General features: G+C 45.9%; 2 protein-coding genes across 2 annotated transcripts in view; one reads left to right on the top strand and one right to left on the bottom strand.

Annotated features, from left to right (window-relative positions):
- The window catches only part of LOC144098221 (calcium-activated chloride channel regulator 3A-1-like), a 1,385,444-nt gene that overhangs the window by 3,690 nt on the left and 1,363,671 nt on the right, over window positions 1-18,083 (top strand). The gene's annotated exons all lie outside the window — the stretch shown is intronic.
- On the bottom strand, window positions 8,409-9,542 carry LOC144096900 (uncharacterized). Its single transcript, XM_077629722.1, has one exon. It carries the CDS (start codon window positions 9,540-9,542, stop codon window positions 8,451-8,453), a length of 1,092 nt encoding a protein of 363 aa, XP_077485848.1. The 3' UTR covers window positions 8,409-8,450.

The following is an 18,083-nucleotide window of genomic DNA, read 5'->3' as shown; positions in this document are numbered from 1 at the left end:
TGTATAGCTTGAGGGATAATATTTGGCTGACCGAAAAGTTATTTTACCACCGAAGTGGTGGCCTAGTGGTGGAGCATCCGCCTCGCATTCCGGAGGTGCTGAGTTCGATCCCCAGTGCCGTCAGGTATCCAACGGTTTTCTATAGGGGAAAGGATTTCCCCCGGCCTGGTGCATGGCTCTTCTGAGTGAGATGCTTGGGAAAAGGGTCTTGACCACAGTTGAATTCGCGGATCAGTGATACGTTCTGCCGCTAAGAAACCCTAAATCCTCCTCGTGCGGTAGAATCCCATTTGTGGCCCTTTTTCTTCTCACAAATTTGTAGAGCCGGAAAAATCCGACTTGCTCAGGATCGCAGTGATACTCAAGTATTCGCTTCTGACGAAGGATCGCTTAAAGTAGTGTTGAACTTGACGCTGGTTAGAGCGTACGAGCTTTGAGTCGAACTCTTTACTTGAAAGTGAAACACGAATCACCTTTGCAGGCTGAATGTTCAAAACTGGGTTTGCCCCCGACAGGGCGCAGCGGGGCTTGCGGAGCCTCTTCCAAACACACACCCCTGAGGAAGCCGGGCCGAGGGTGGCTCGTACCCATTTTTACCAGTGGGTGTCCAGCAATGGGTTTCGAAACACTCACCTCCCGCAGCCGAAGCGTGCTCCGAAGCGATGATATGGGATGGGCGTCGTTGGAGACCAGAGACGCTAGCAATAAGATAGCATTTCAGGAGCGATTGAGAAAAAAGAGGGGAAAGCAGTAGACTAAGAAAGTTTTAAGATACCTGTACATTAGAATGTTGACTCGAAATCGAGAAAGCGAACAAGAAAATTGGCAAGAAAATATCTGGAGAGCAGTTGGGGGCAAGTAATCAATTATCGGTTAATATAAAGGTTAAAGAAACAGAGAGAGCTCTGTGGAAAACAGGGATACTGACGAAATTGGCCCTGGAAACATAGAAGATATTTAAGGGGAAAATTGTCAAACAAAATATCTATGATAATTGTAGGGGAAGATCTTTGTTGTTTAAGGCTAGGACGGGAGTATTGCAGACTAAATCATATAGAGTCCGGCACCACGAAATACACGTTGTGCGTTGCGTGCAGAGAGGAGGAGGAAACGGCTGAACACTTGATACTTTTCTGTAAAGGGCTTCACCCTACAGTGGAAGGCAGCGGCGCTGATTTATATGAAGCATTGGGGTTTAAGGACAGTGAAGGGAAAGAAAATATTAGGCGGGTAGAAGTAACCAAGCGAAGCTTTCTGATTGGTGACTAAAATCAAGGCAAGAGAAAAATTTCAAAACTCATGGCTAGGTGTCTTGAACCACCGCCCGATTTAAAGGGTTCAGCCTTATCGATCCATCCATCCATCGGAGTAGGTAACCAAGAGTGCATTTAGGGGAGTTAGCAATTTGATTAATAAGATTGCACCAAGATAGGTCACAGTAATAGTTAATGACAAAGCAATTATTTTGTCGGTTACGTTTACAGGATAGCGCTAAAGGCGATAAGTGGGAGCTTGGTAATTACGACGGCGTTGAATAGAGAGGAAAGATTTTTGTTCACATTTATTTTCATAAGCCAGATATCGCACCAATGTTGTATTTTAAGGAGGTCGTTCTGTAGAGCGCTAACGTCAGATAGGTTATTTATGGTTAGGTACACTACGCAATAATCAGCGAGAAGCCGAATGTTAGCTGTAATATTAAGTGCCAGCTGTAAGGAAGACGACGAGCATATGCGCCAGCCCCATGGTCATCGCCTGGTGCACGCTCCTGGCTCTCTTAACTGACGTCGGGCGGCTGTTGGCCTTCCTCCCGTTAAGAAGCTTCTCAGAATGAACCCCACCTTACATTTGGTGGAGGTGCGTGGTGGACGTCTTTGCGTGTGATCTTATTAATGCGGCGGTAATCGACGCAAAACCGAACGGAGCTATCCTTCTTCTTGACGAGGACAACCGGGGAGGCCCAGTGGCTGGTTGAAGGCTGAATAACGCCGCTCTGAAGCATGGTGTCTACCTGTTCTTCAATAACTCGTCGTTAAGTGGCGAAAACACGATATGGGCGCTGTCACAGAGGGGCATGGGCGCCGTTGTTAATGCGATGCTCGACAGTCGACGTGCGCCCCAAAGCGCGTTGGTGGCAATTGAAGGATGAGCTAAACTCCTCAAGAAGCGCAAGAAGCTGGGTTCGCTGAGTTGGAGGTAGAGTGGCGTCAATAGAGCGAAGAAATAGGTCGGTCAACAACGGGGCGGGCGCAGGAGTAGGTGAGTTGAGGGCGTCCATGGCGACCGGCGGTGATTCTGCGGTAGCGTCGGGGTGGTAGAAAAGAGAATCAAAAAGTTACACGGTGCCGACACATTCTCCACGGCGCAAAGTGAAGGGGCTTGAAAACGGGTTGAAGACACACACTGCGGTGAGTCCGGCGGAGAAGGTGAGCAGGGCATAAGGCAGCGGCAGGCAATGGCGACACAGAAAAGTAGGAGACGGCGTGAAGAGGACACTAGCATCACGAACACAAGCACAGGAGAGAGGCACAATCACGGAAGAGCACGCAGGAATATCGGTACTGTCGGCGACAAAAGCTTTGGCAGGAACCGGGGCACCGCAAATTTCAGTCTCTGGCACGAGATTCGGCAACGTAGAGAGCGCTACTTGAGCCCGATCACAGTCGATGACCGCGTCATGAAGCGATAGGAAGTCCCAGCCCAAGACGATCTAATGCGAACATGACGGCAGAACGAGGAACTCTACCAAATATAGAATGTCTTCTATGACTACTCGAGCAGTACACGCTGCTAACGGCTGGATGAGGTGCGCACTTGCAGTTCGTAACGACAGGCCATAAAGGAGCGTCTTCACTTTCCTCAAAGATCGGCAAAGCGCTGCATCCATGACAGAAACTGCAGCACCGGTGTGGACAAGCTCCATCACACATACGCTCTCTACAAAAACTTTAATTAAATTGGCGACAGACAGACGAGGCCTTTCAAAATTCGCCGACTGCGCAGTTCTCGCCTCAGGAACCGCGGCACCTAGTTTTCCTCTTGAGTGGTCGAGGGACGCCGTCGCATCGGAGAGATAGAGCGCCGACGTGGCGAAGGCGAACGGCGTCCTGAGAAGGAGGTGCGCTCAGGAGACAGAGAGCGGCTTAGCGGCGGCTCAGCAGGAGGTGAGTACTGACGCTGGGGCCAGTAACCGGAAACCTCAGGAGGTGTTCGTGAGGCGTTCATGCGTCGACGGCAAAACCGCGCCACATGACCTGGCAAGCCGCAGAAGTAGCAGATCGGGCAGTTGTCAGGCGTGCGCCAGGAGTTCCCAGTTGAGCAGGCGGTCGATTATTATCAGGCGTGCCCCAGGAGGTTCGCAGATGAGCAGGCGGCGGAACAAAAGCAGCTGGCTCTCGAACGGGACCAGGAGGCGGAGCATAGGTAGGTGGACGAGGTCGCGCAACAACGTCTGCATATGTCAGCGGTGCCGCATGAGGTGTGTGTTGAGGGGCTTGCGGGAGAGCCTCAGCAAGCTGTTCTTGAATGATGTGCCGCTAATTCGGAGTTATGTGTGGTGATGGCTCTTGATGGCGTGAAATAAGCGAGAGCTGGCGAGCAACTTCTCGTATGAAGCTCTTGATGTGCGGCAGGAGCGATGACTGGTCTCTTGCATTGTTCAGGCCAGCAAGGCCTGCAAGCGAATCGACGTTCGTGGTGTGTTCGCGTGTCAGAGCCATCTGCTTGCGTAGTTAGTCGAAACTCTGACACTGGGTGACGACTTCCGCGACGGTGCGCAGGTCTCGCGCCAACAACATCTGAATGGCGTCGTCATCAATTCCCTTGAGAATATGCCTGATCTTGTCGGCTTCGGGCATCTGAGAGTTCACTTTCTTGCACAGATCGACGACATCATCGATGTAACTCGTGAAGTTCTCGCCAACCTGCTGGGACCGCGCACGCAAGCGCTGTCCGGCACGGAGTTTTCTGACTGCCGAGCGGCCGAATACCTCTGAGAAGTTAGATTTGAAAACCGACCATGATGTAATATCCGCCTCGTGGTTCCGATACCACAGATTCGCCACGCCCGTCCGATAGAAAATCACATTGTTCAGTTTGGTTTCCGCGTCCCACTTGTTGTATGCGCTCACCCGCTCATACGATGCGAGCCAATCCTCAACATTATGGTCGTCCGTTCCACTGAAGATAGCGGGGTCTCGCTGGCGGAGAGAACCAGCACAGACGACGGCGGCCGGGCTCACTTGTACGGTTTGGTGGTTACGCATTGCGGTAGGAGGGAACAGTATCAATGGGAACGGAGGGATGGCGGCTATAAAGGAAGAAGAAAGGAGAAAACCCTGTCGTAGACTGCGTATCAGTATTGTACGCGACCGTAATATACGGTAGAATAAGGTCCCAGGTCGTGTGGTTCGAACCGACGTGCATAGCCAGCATGTCCCCCAGAGTGCGGTTAGAGCGTTCAGTGAGGCCATTGGTCTGAGGGTGGTAAGCGGTTGAACTCCGATGGACAACGTTGCACTCACGGAGCAGAGATTTGATGACATCAGATAGGAAGACATGGCCTCTGTCACTGAGGAGTTCTCGAGGGGCACCGTGTCGAAGAATGAACCGACGCAGAAGAAAGGATGCCACAGCCTGTGCCGTGGCAGCAGGGAGCGCGGCGGTTTCAGCATACCGCGTGAGGTGATCGACGGCAACAATGATCCATCGTTTGCCAGAGGCAGTATACGGAAGGGGCAAATATAAATCAATGCCAATGCGGTAGAAAGGGCGAGGCGCAGAAGAAAGCGGCAGCATCTCGCCAGCAGTACGGGTAGCGGGTATCTTGCGGCGTTGGCAGTCGAGGCACGAGCGTACGTATTTCAAAACGAAATTGTACATGCCACGCCAGTAGTAGCGGAGGCGGAGGCGCGTGTAAGTCTTCAAAAGGCCTGCGTGACCGCATTGTAAGTCAGTGTGGAAACAGGAGCCGATATCAAATGTTGAGCTACACTCTCCCACATCAACTAAATAAGGAGTCCGAATTGATGAACAGCTAATGCCAATTATGTAACTTTTGTTCATTATTCCTGGAAGTGCTACCATGTTGTGTACCACTGCAATGCCCTTGTGGGGTGCGTCGGCCTCGTCAAGCCTTCCCAATGGCTTTTTGTCGGCGTACCCAACATCGTCATGATGTTAAATAAACATGATTGATTGATTGATATAGGACCGTAGGTGGCGAGGAATGACGAGCGGCCATTTTCGTCCATCAGAATGACAACTACGGCGATAAAGAAGGTTATCTCCAATCTCAAAATGGGAAGCTTGACGGCGCAGTGCGCGGGAGGGTGCAACCGCCGATGGGTCGGATAGAAAGTCCAGAAGAGCACGAATCCAGGGATCCTTGCTTCTGTTCAGAAGGCATGTCACTGACGGTGGGAGATGGCGTAGGGGCTCCGATTTCGCAGAGGCTGGCAAGTTCGGCGGGGAGCGGGGAGCGAGACAAGGCGTCGGCGTCCTTATGTTGGCGGCCCGACTGGTAGACGACTCGGATGTTGTACTCTTGAAGACGCTGCGCCCATGTCGCCAGACGGCCGGAAGGATCTTTCAAAGAAGAAAGCCAACAAAGGGCGTGATGATCTGTAACGGCGTCGAAAGGACGGCCGTACACGTACGGGCGAAGCTTGCCTAAGTCCCACACAATGGTGAGGTACTCTTTTTCACTCCCAGAGTAGTGAGACTCAGCCTTTGATAGTGTGCGGCTGGCATAGGCAAGGACATATTAGTCGTATCCATATTTGCGCTGAGCGAGCACTGCACCGAGACCAATACCACTGGCATCCGTGTGAACTTCAGCCGGAGCCGCCGGGTCGAAACGGCGCAAAATGGGTGGTGCCGTGAGGAGACGACCTAAGGTGTTGTAGGCGCCGTCGCAGGCGGGTGACCAAGCCGAAATATCTACATTGGCGCTGAGCAGCTGAGTCAAATGGGGCAGCAATTGTGGCAAAGCTGCGAATGAAACGCCTAAAATAAGAGCAGAGCCCTAGGAAGCTGCGAAGTTCCTTAGTGGTGGAAGGTTTAGCAAATTCAGTCACGGCACTAAGTTTCGCTTGGTCAGGGCGTACACCGTCCTTCGACACAGCGTGACCTAAAATTGTCAGTTCACGTTCTGCAAAGGTGAATTTTTTTAAGTTTAGCTGCAAGCCTGCATTTGTGAGGCATGTCAAGACATCCCGCAGGCGAGATATATGTGTTTGAAAGTCGGGTGAAAAGATAACGATATCGTCCAGGTAGCAAAGGCAGTCTTCCACTTGAAGCCACGCAAAACGGTGTCCATTAATCGCTCGAAAGTAGAAGGAGCGTTACACAGCCGAAAGGCATGACGGTAAACTCGAAGAGGCCGTCAAGAGTCACGAATTATTATAGATTAGAAAGAGAAGAGGCCCTAGTATAGTGCCCTGAAGAACCCCTGAGAAGACGCTGGAAAAGGCGGATGAATAATTGTTGACAAAACGAATTGCGAACGATTGGTTAGAAATTCGCTGATCCAGTTGAATACACATGTGTCTAAGTTAAGGCACGACAGTTATAGCATTAAGCGGCATTGGGAACTTTATCGAAAGCTTTAGCGCACCTTTCTCGGTGCTGGAGAGCTTGTGGACCGCCATTCGCCGCTCTGCCTCATTGTTTGAGGATCGTATTGAAAACGCCACGTTTCTTCGTCAGCAATGATGCTTTCAACGAATGCAGCATCCTTCTATGCCTCAGACAGCAAATCAATGCTCACTGATGCACGCGTGTCCTTCTGGCTGTCTGGCATTCAGCTTTCGTTTCCCCAAGTTCTCACGCAACATTTGGTGACATGTTGTCTTACTAATGTTGAGAGCGTCTGATAGCATGCGGACGGTAGTTGTGCGGTCTTGCTGTAAGATTTCCCTGATCCGAGCCACGTTGTTTACATTCCGTGAGGTTGAAGGGCGCATTTCATTGTGTCTTCTTCCACCGACATTTTCCCCGAAACGAAGCTCTTCTGCCACTAGAAAACTCGCGTTCGCGATAATATTTTTTGCCGTAAGCGTCACGAAGGAGCACATACGTCTGTGTGGCTGTCCTGCCGAGCTTCACATAGAATTTTGTGTTTACATGCTGTTCGAGGTGGGCGTCCACCTCTCCACATCCACTCACAGTAGAATGCGCAGACGACTAATGACAATGCGTTTTTTACATGTTGTGCCATCTATCGGTTGCCTCCGCAAATAACATAAATAGCTCAGGTTTTCTAGAAAAGATGGCGCTACACATAGGCACCAACTAGGGTGCCTCGATGCGCGCGCCCTCTCAACCGCTCCGTGCAGGGTGGGGACAACCGCGTCGTCTGCTGCAGTGTCCGCCATATTTGAGCCCACTCGTTTCAGAACACTGGAGGTAAGCTTCTCTGCGCAGCGAAGGCCCCTTCACCATCGCGGCGAAACAGGTTTTGGAGGCAGAAATAGGGTGCATCGCTGGGGACATCTATTGTTGCCGAACCCTTTCCTACAGGCTTCTGCCCTGTGTTGCTTTCACAATAAAGAGATTAGGGGCCGCTCTCCCAAGCCATTGCTGCGGTTACAATGCACCCTCCCCGGGCTGCATTCCTGAAGGAAATTTGAAACGCAGCTGTGCCAAGGTGCTCGCCTGGCCGTGCACACCATAACATAAAGGAATAAAAGTCGTTTGCGCTGCACCCAACTCTTCTCCCTCGGACAGTTCGCGTCGCAATCGTAAAGGTGTTTTTTTTTTATGCAGAAAAGCTGACTTACGGAGTTTTGTAAATTGTCTGGGACTCAGTGCGCTGACTCGCAAAAACAGAGTTTATCTCGTTCGCCGCAACGTATTAGTCAATATTAAATGCTGAGAATGATAAGGCTTATTAATGAAACATTTTACCCCCTCAGAATCAAATGGACGCAATCTGTAGGCCCTTGGACATTCGTAGTCGTTTGATCCTTGGCATCGCTTGTTTTTGTTTGTTAATTTGTGCAGGTAAAAAAAAAGAAACAATGCTGTGGTACAGGAGTTTGCACTGTAGCTGTAATATACAATGCAGCTGCATAATTCGTGCAGCTTTTTTTCATGTAAAGTAACCACTTTAACAAAGCATGGGATAATTTCGGCGCCTTCATACCTTCACCGAAAACATTAAGTGAACGCAAACTTGACTGTGAAAAATACTCTCATGAAAAGGCAAAAAAATAACATCTATCAACAGAGCCTATATTGGGAAAATGCGCGTGTCTCATCGACTGAGGAAGTTTTTCTTATATAGTGTGAAGAGTTAATGAGAAACGTAAGTGCATAAATTTCACTTACTTTGGAGTTGTAATAATGCAGTTTATTTATGTTGTAAATTATTAAAGCTACTGTCAAAAAATAGGAGACAAGCGAACTATGGTGAATTTGACATTTATACACAATATTTACAAATCTCTTCACGGCAAGCTGACGCCAGCACACGTTTTGCTTGCATGTCCATTGACTTTTTTTTCTTCCAGTTGTCGCAGGTGAATTCGCAGCCTCGTTCGAGCGTAGGTCGAGTATAACAACTTCTGAATGATTTCGTTGTGAACCTGGCATGTTTCAACATTAAACGGAACCATTTGTCTTAGGTATGTTATCACAGCCTGCACTGGAGATTTCATAGTTAGAAGGCTTTCCGCCCATTCTGTGATGCCCTTAAAATGCTCCTCGCACGACTTCAGCACTTTCATCACTTCAGGACTGGGGTAATGCAGGTTGTCGCCATTTTCGAGGTACTCCTTCAGCCTTGTGAGATATGCATTTTCAGCGTCACTAGAACCGAGCAGAGTAGCTTTGCACTGCTCGCAATTATTTATGGCTTTCAGAATACCTTTAACGAGGAATCCGGCAATATGGAACAGAATGCTGCATTCAGTCGATGTTAGCGCTTCAATGAAAAGAACCTCCGAGTCATCGATTTCCTTTACCTCGGCTTCAGCGAGTTCACGTTTCCCGTTTGACAGAAGGTCAACCAGGTACTCAGAATCGTCAACACTGTAGCTGGTGGTAGACGGCGTGTGCAAAAATTGGCTTATGCACACAAGTTTCAGTGCGCATTTCATATCATAGGCGTCTGGGACAGGCTTCCTGAGACGAACCACAGAGAAAAGATTCTCAAGGCAATCTTGTAGCAGCCTGCTGGTGAGTAAGAAGCTGTAGCCCTCCGAGTTCAAAAGAATGTCTTGCAGGCGAAGCACGACCGTTGTGGAGATCAGGAGGCCCGCCTGCAATGGCTTCCACTGAGACGTGCTGCCCATGCTCATCCCTTGAAAGGTGTTTAGAGCCAGGTTTAGAGTTTCCAGAGCTCTATGATGCTTCGCCACATCGTGCAGACTTAGGGCAACAGATGGATGACGCGACGACAATAATGCGTACCATCTTGATACCAGCTCTAAAAACCAAGCTGTTGTTTCTGCCTCTATGTCCAGCACTTTTTCCTTGATGAGGTATCGGATTGCACTGGGAGCTTCTCTGAAAAATTGCACGGCAAGTCCGACTTTCATTTTCGTAAAATGTCCAGATGAGACATGGGCTTCAGAGAGCTTCGGTGCGAGCTTTAGCTCCCTTTCCTTGTCAAACTCCAGCACAGCATGCACATGATCCAGTTTCACTTCACGTGAGGGAAGATCGCACTGGCTGGCTGTTGCTTCACTTAATGTAAATGCATGAGATGTTATCAACTGACCTTTAATATTCTTCAAAACATGAGCAGCGTCTGCGTTGAAGACCAACTCCATATCATTGAGCGAAGGGTGTGGTATTGAGCAGGTTGTCTTCGAATTTCGGTGGCTAGAAAATCCCAGCTCACGCCACATCGCTCGATTTGAGGCGCCCATGTCGGACGTTACAACCCGAACTCTGAGGGAAATATCGGCGCCGAGTTGGACAACTTGCAGAACAATGTCCTTGAGCGTGCGGCCATCCACATGGCTTCCAGTGAAATGATAAGCTATCACCTGCTTCCATCGCTGGTTGAGACCTCCAACCATAAACACCAGAGCGTGATTAGCAGGCTCATCTGGCTTTTGTGGCAATGTCACTCCCCCATACACAATGTCTTCAGCGCGGTCAACCCTCTGGCAATCTCCATCTCATCGATAAAGAGGACGCAGTCTTTTTCTACATCTTCCATGCCTTGTGCCTTCGCTTGGAGAAGTTCTACAACGTCTGTAAGAATTCCTGGTGAGAACTTGAGCCAGTGGAGGCGACGAGATAGAGTTCTTTCTGCCGGAAGTGGATAGCCGAGCTGTCTGAGAGTTCTGTAACCAGACTTCCCACAAGAAAACTTCAGTTGAAGCCCCTGTTTAATAGTCTGCGGCGACCAGATGCTTCCCTTGTTGCTTTTTCGGGAAAGTGCACGAACTTGATCTTTATTTAAAAATTTTATCCTTTTTTTAAAGTGCTCTACGGCGCTTTTTAGCTTTCGCACCTTCTAAGAGAGTTAATAGTCAAGTTGGCTTTTTTATGCACTTCTTGAAGTTGTCTGTGGTTCTTTCTCACATCTTCCAGTTGTTTTCTCAGTTGAGCGCAACAATTACTGGATGAATGTGCATCGCAGCCTTCATTTTGCTCTGTTTGTCCATCGCTAGGCTGATAGACAACCTCTTCACTTAAGTTCGTTCCCCCAGGCTCATCGCAATCCGCAAAAACGCCAGGTCCTTGTTCCTGCACTGTTGAGTTTGATGTAGTTGGTAGAGCGGGTGTGCCTCTCTCCTTAGGAGCCTTTCTTTGGTGGTGGACCATAGCTGCACAAACAAAAGGAAATGCAAGAGCAGAAATGAGTGAAGTTCGTCAGAATTGCTCAGTGTCGGCAGTTATTTCATAGCTGCGCGAACCATAACCTAAAAGCGAAAATTTTAAGCTTGAAAAGTTCCAATTCCAATTCAATTCCAATTCCAATTTATTTCAACATCAATACCCACAGACACTGATGTCACGGACAGTGGGCAAAAAGCCACAAAAATAGGGCTTGGCAGCGCCCACTGACCGTCTTCTTGACAGCGACACAGCAGTGCAAATATACATTAGATATGAGCAAGACATGAAATCAATGAAAAGAACTTGTGCAAAAAAACTAGGCAGGTAACACTTTGCATACAAAAAATAATGATAGGAAAGTAACAATATCACCACACATCTGAACAAACAGTCAATAAATAAGTGCAAAAAACACAGAGGCGAACGCGTTGTAACTTGAAAAAAATATATATATATATATATGTGTGCGTAATCAGTTAAGTAATTTCGGCACTTGAAATCGCAGCATCTGGTCACCATATTTTGTGCGGTTACACGGAACCTCCCAAGTCTCGTGATAGCGAGTGTCCCGAACATTTCTGTTTAGTGTTAGACTCGATATAATTTCAAGAGTTTTGTTTTTCTTTCTGATACCTGTTTGATAACGCTTTCTGAGAGTATGGTGATAAAGTTCAGGAAGCGGCACTAATTTTAACTCTCTGAATAGTGGTTCGGAATGAGCAAGGTATGGGACATTCATGATCGCTCGAACAGCCTTCTTTTGTATTATATGTAACTGATTAATGTTTGATAAAGTGGTTGTCCCCCAGACTAAATAACAGTAGTTTATTATTGACATAAAAAGAGAGTTATATATAAAGCGTTTTACACATGTAGGGAGGCAATGTCCCAATTTAGAAAGTACTCCGGATACTCTGGATATTTTCCTAATGATTGTATCTACTTGCAGATCCCAAGACGTGTGCTGTTCAAAGAGCACTCCCAAACATTTGGCAACAGGCACAATTTCAATGACAAAGTTTTAAAATTGCAATTGGTAATGCAATTGGTACTGCATTTAGAAGGCCAGATTTTAAGCACTATTATTCTAACTCATGAGTCACAACAGTGATGCACATCATATTTGCCATCAATAATAAAATATAGTGCAACTTACGTCTGAACGAAAAAATGGTTGGAACAGCGTTTGACTTTAGCAGCTTCCTTCCATCCGCGCGGTGATTCTCGTAGCAGTTGTCTTCGAAATGGGCCTGCATAAGAAAATTAATTCAGGCGTCCAGTATGTAGTACAAACAGAAAGAAATGCCCCTTTTGAAAGATACACAAGTTCTGGCACTGCTCCAGCGATGTTAAGGAGTCGCGCACACTCGGCAGCTGCATTTATCAAATCCTAAAAGTCAGACTAATAATGGCTGCGCACAAGGGAAATAGCCGGCACTGCACAATAACTGCGCCAACGTTAGAAATGCCAGATAGAAGCAACAAGTTCTTAGCGAAGCTACTATATACGAAAGCTCACATTCACGGGAGTTTTACCAAAAGTAACTAATTCCTGGCTTCGTCAAACAGCCTTGGAACAAATAAAAACTCTACAAAACTATTGTCAAAGTTTCTGACGCTTCTGACGCATGTCTCTTGATGCGTTTGCTTTTAGGGCCATTTGAAAAATTAATCAAGAACCTGTCGGCTCTAAGCTAACCGACTACAAGCAAGCAGTCTGTTATTGCATAAATGCCGAGTGCTTCTGCAACGCTTCACTGTATATAACTAATATTACCGTTAGTTGTGTTTATTAGCCTGTGCACAGAAATACAAAATCCATGTCCACACCTGCGAGTTATGAAAATGATTTTCCGCCACTCACCTGCTGTATAATTCCTCCTTATATATGTTTCATAAAAGATGTAGTCACGTAGCGTGCGTAGTTACAGCCTTTCCAGGAACACTAACACAACTTCCAGCGCACATATTAAATGTAAACCTGCAGCGACAGACATAACTACAAAAAATCGCAACCGTCCAAATAATCACTGTACTTACATTGCATATGCGCGAAGAGTTTGCAGGCTGCCATTTGTCCCGCTTTATCTTCACCGTCCAGAGGAGCCTTCTTTTAGGGTCTCTTGGGAATGAAAACATTCTCCAGCCATTTCTGGAGTGGTTTGAGCACAGTGGCACGCAACAGCCAGGCATCTTGCGAGTTTTGAAACCGAAGAAAACTGCGACCGGGCGGACGCGCGACCACGCACGTGCAACCGGCCCGTGGGGAAGCGAGGAGTGGGCTCAAATATGGCTGCCCTCTTCCGCGGCGGCGGCACTGACCCTGTCAAAGGATGGCTCCACCCTGCACGGAGCGGCGGAGAGGGCGCGCGCATCGAGGCACCCTAGCACCAACATTTGTTTTGGGGATTTATTTTTAGAGAATAAAATAAATCAGTCTCGAATCTTTACAGGTAAAGGTTGCAAAACCAGATCGCTAGAGGAATATGAGATACGAGGCTGCATATATCATTGCGCTTGGGTATAATGCTTCGTAAATTAGGATACAAAATAGATATCGGTGCAAGATTAGTCCTGCTGCATAATGGTGGTTGAAGAGCGCAAAGAAACACTGACCAAGAGAGAGATTTCACAAGGCAAAAAAAGAACTTAATCTTAAGTTGCGCATGGCCAAGGATTTCTTTTTTCGTGTCCACCTGCGCGATCTGTTAAAAACTAACCCCCGAAAATTTTGGTCATCCATCTTACCTCGTGACACTTCATCCACTTCGTTCAGATTAGATAATGACGTCATCAGTGAGCCTGCTGTAATATCTGATACTTTCAACAAATATTTTAACTCGGTGTTCGTTCCGGATAACAACGTCATTCCGCCACTCACTAATATAATTTCTTCTCCAGCAATCAGTGATACTGTCATAAACACTGATGGCATCCTAAATCTTGTTTTAAACCTCGACGTTAAGAAATGTACCGGCCCGGATGGAATACATAATGCGTTCCTGGTTCGTTACTCCATGTGGTCTTCGAAATATCTGACCATCATATTCAACAAGTCCTTATCATCCGCTACAGTTCCTTCTTCTTGGAAATTAGCCAAAGTGCTCCCTCTTTTCAAATCTGGTGATAGACAGTGCTTGTCGAACTACAGACCGATTTCATTGACATCACAGTCATGCAAAATGTTGGAACACATCATTCATAAACACATCATGCTTTTTCTTGAATCCAATAATTTGCTATCTAACTTTCAGCATGGGTTTAGGCGCGGTTTTAGTACGGTAACACAATTAACAGAATTTGCTCATGATATATTACATAACCTCGATGTCGGTAACCAAGTTGATGCCATTTTTATATACTTCTCGAAAGCATTCGATACTGTTCTACATTCCAAGCTTCTTGCTAAACTAAATGCTATACTAAACAATCCTCACTTGGTTGATTGGATTTCTAGCTTTCTCTCATCTCGTTCCCAGTTCGTATCCTATAATTCTTCTCATTCTACTGCTGTTGATGTAACGTCAGGTGTGCCTCAAGGCTCCGTCCTTGGACCACTACTCTTTTTAATATATATAAATGACTTGCCGCATAACATTTTTTCTAACATTCGTCTTTACGCTGATGACTGCGTTTTATACGAAGTAATTAATGGCCCTAATGATCATCGCCACCTCCAAGAGTCATTTGCTATGTTTTGTAGTTGGTGTAGTACCTGGCAAATGAGAATTAATTTGGACAAAACCGTCCTCATGTCTTTTTGTAACATATCTTCCGTTTCCCATTTTAGTTACTCTTTCAATGGCCGTGTGGTGGATAGGGTCTCGCAGTACAAATATCTTGGTGTCATATTCACGCATAGCATGTCTTGGTCTAAACACATTGATTACGTATGTAATAAAGCACTAAAAAAACTAGGTTATCTACGACGCACGCTACCCAATTCACCAAAAGACACAAAGCTACTGTTGTATAAATCTCTAATCCGCCCTGTTCTTGATTACGCAGCTGTAGTGTGGAACCCGTACAAGCAATTCGAAATTAACATGTTAGAAGCAGTCCAGAAGAAAGCTGTGCGTTTTATATGTCATCGTTATGATCACGATTTCTCACCCTCTTCTACACTTCTCTCATTGAATTTAACCACGCTGTCTGTCCGTCGCCACACTGAATCATTAAAATTCTTACATTGTGTCGTCAATTCCTCAGTAAGGCTGTCAGCTAACCACTACATTAACTTTGCATCATTATCATCTACAAGAAGTCATCACGAGCTTAATTTGATACCGTATTTTGCGCATGCTAATTTGTTCAAATTCAGTTTTTTTCCCCGTTCAATAGAAGCCTGGAATTCTCTACCCGGGTCCATTCGTTCTTGTCCATTTCAAAACTTTGTAACTGCCGTTGAAGACGCATAATAGCTGTGTATTCTTACCCTGTCGTTAACAGTTTCCTTTCTTGTTTGATATTTAATTTGTGATTTTAACTTTTTGTAGTGCTTACTTTGTACATTTTGCTGCATTTTGTTTCCTTGCATTTTTTGTGTGTTTTCCCACTCCTGCCATAGCGCATAATTGCGCTGCAGTATGTATAAATAAATAAATAAATAAATAAATAAATAAATAAATAAATACATACGACCGCATTGCCGAAAGTCAGACTAAAAACCATCGCCCCTTTCCAGATACCTCTTACCACTTCGTACCTATTGTAAATCCACAGTCCCCAGTTTTTCATAACAGCTGCAATCCTACTAGCTTTATTCATTACGTATTTTTCATGCTCTGCCATATACTCCACACCCTTATTTATGCGCACCCCAAGATACTTGTACTCATCCACTACTTCTAGCGTGAACTCCGACATTCTATGATCATCGCCCTCATCAATAAATATGATGACTCCAGATTTTTCCTTACTGAACTTGTAACCTAATCTATCTCTCTCTTTACCACAGATGTCTATACACTTCTGCCAATTTTCCTTGCTGTCAGCTATTAGCACTATATCATCCGCGTACATTAGCCCCAGTAATGAGGGTTTAATTCATTCACCTGGGTTGAAAAAGAAAAGGTTGAAGCCTAATCTGCTGTTCCCAAGTTTTGTCTCCAACCCTTCTATGTACAACATGAACAACAAAGGAGACAGCAGACATCTTTGCCTAAGCCTCTGCTGCATACCCTGATACAGTTTTTGCCATTTTTGCAAACACTCTCTTGCATTTTGTATGTCTTCGAGAAGTTTAATTACTCAATCTTCCACATCCAATGTGCTCAGTATGTGCCACAAATCCTCTCGAATAACGTTGTCCTACGCTTCCCTGATATCAAGAAATGCTAGCCATAGGGGCCTCGGTTACACTCCATCAATGAAAACAGATTGTCCTCCAATCTCATCTGTTTCCAGAACCCATTTTGTAGCTCTCCCAGCTCCCCCTTTTTGTCCACCCAAGCCTGTAGTCTGTACTTTATAATCTGCATCACCGTCCTGTATACCACAGATGTCACTGTTATGGATGGCTGATTCTGCCAACTTTGTCCCCCACACTCTTATATATCATTTTTATCCTGCCATCCATCGGGGGCTTTGCCATCCACTACTAATTTTCTCGCTTCCTCTATTAATGCTTCTTTCGATTTTGGTCCAATGTTCTTTATTAACATAATTGGAATACCATCTAGTCCTCTCGATATACGACAAGGAAATTTCTCCTCTGCCCTTTCCCACTCTCTTTGCCAATTCGAAACAATTGCCGTAACCGGTCTATCCTTTCTCGAAAAATTACGCGCAACATTTTTTTTTTCGTTTCTGTATGTTCCATTGCTACATCTCCATTTAGCCAAATACCCTGATCTGTAACGATAAACCTTTCGTCGATTGTCTTATTACTCATGGGATTTAGATGCTTCCAAAATTTTCGACATCCATTGGGCACCTTTTTTTAATTTTCTCATTGATCAAATAGGATGCTTCTTCTTCCACACTTTACGAAGGTATCCTACTGTCGTCTACTTCCAGCTTCCGGTTCCCCCCTCTTGGAATATGTGTGTCATCTGAACGCTTCCTGACGTTTCTATATGGCCTTCTTGACCTCTTCATCGCACCAAATCTTGGGTTTGCGTCCTCTGTTTCCTTTAGGCCTGACTCGCACCTTACCTAGCATTAGTTCAAATTGTCGAATTAATTTGGTATCTGTCCATTGTATTTCATTATCCTCAAAAATTACTTTCACGGGTAAGAAAACTGTCCCGCTACGGGACCGCTATACATGTATACATTCGCTTCGCTATATATACTCCGACAAAAACGGGCACCCATCCGGGGACAGTTGTATACTGAATTTGGTAGGCAAATGAAAACTTATGGCTTGTGGTATAGAAATAAAACCACAATTACATAATAGGTGAACATTCTATACATGCAATTACAAATTGAATCGTTACCATAGCACCGCAAGCCGAATTCTAGGCCCACCTTGAGACCCCAAAGGAAGCAAATTCTGGTTGGGGCGTATCTAGAGGGGCTATAAATTGACAATGATTACACGTGCATCGTAATTTCTCTGATAGATGGCGCTAGGCGGCGATTGAGTTGAGTTGAATTTAATGGCGCATAAGCGACTAGGCTATCATGCGCCAAACTCAAGGTGTAAGAAATTGTTTTCTGTAGATTTTTACAAAGGTATAAAAGATATGGTGGTGTATAATGCCTAAAAAGTTATACCCTTCTGCCCAGTATTGAGAGCCAAACATGATATTCAATGTTTCAAAGGAGGATGGGTACCCTCGTCAGCTGTACTTGGCTGGGCAAGGACTGGAGGCCCCCAACCAAAATAAAAAAAACCTCGGCCCTTTTTTCTGGAATGGCTGAGGTTCATCAGGCAAAGTGATGGGTCATGTTTTACATATTTTTAAAAACACCAGCTTCTGTTAAAAATCTAAAAACGCTGGACATGTCCACAATTGCATTTTTACCACCTTAAAGCAGCGATGGATGAAAGGGAATGCGTTGGTTATAAAATGAAGAGAAGCACTTTTTCCGTAGCTTTTTCAGTCTTGAACATGAAATTAAAATGTGACTGACTGTAAGTTCATCTCAACATGTACAAACTGGTTTGTCTTCTTTTGTTAGCAGGAAGTTGTGAGTAATGCGTGTGTGGCCTATATGGAGGCGGCAGATAATGACTTCGTTGAAACGTTTCTGATGCACACATGACTTCCATTCACTGAGCACTGGTTTTAATAAGTGTAGCTTGTTATTTACTTCGCTGTCCCAAGTGGACTGCC

Source organism: Amblyomma americanum, chromosome 7 (assembly GCF_052857255.1).
Source record: "Amblyomma americanum isolate KBUSLIRL-KWMA chromosome 7, ASM5285725v1, whole genome shotgun sequence".
Lineage (NCBI taxonomy): Eukaryota > Metazoa > Arthropoda > Arachnida > Ixodida > Ixodidae > Amblyomma > Amblyomma americanum.
Note: the sequence above shows the minus strand (reverse complement) of the source record. Positions and strands in the feature narration are given on the sequence as shown.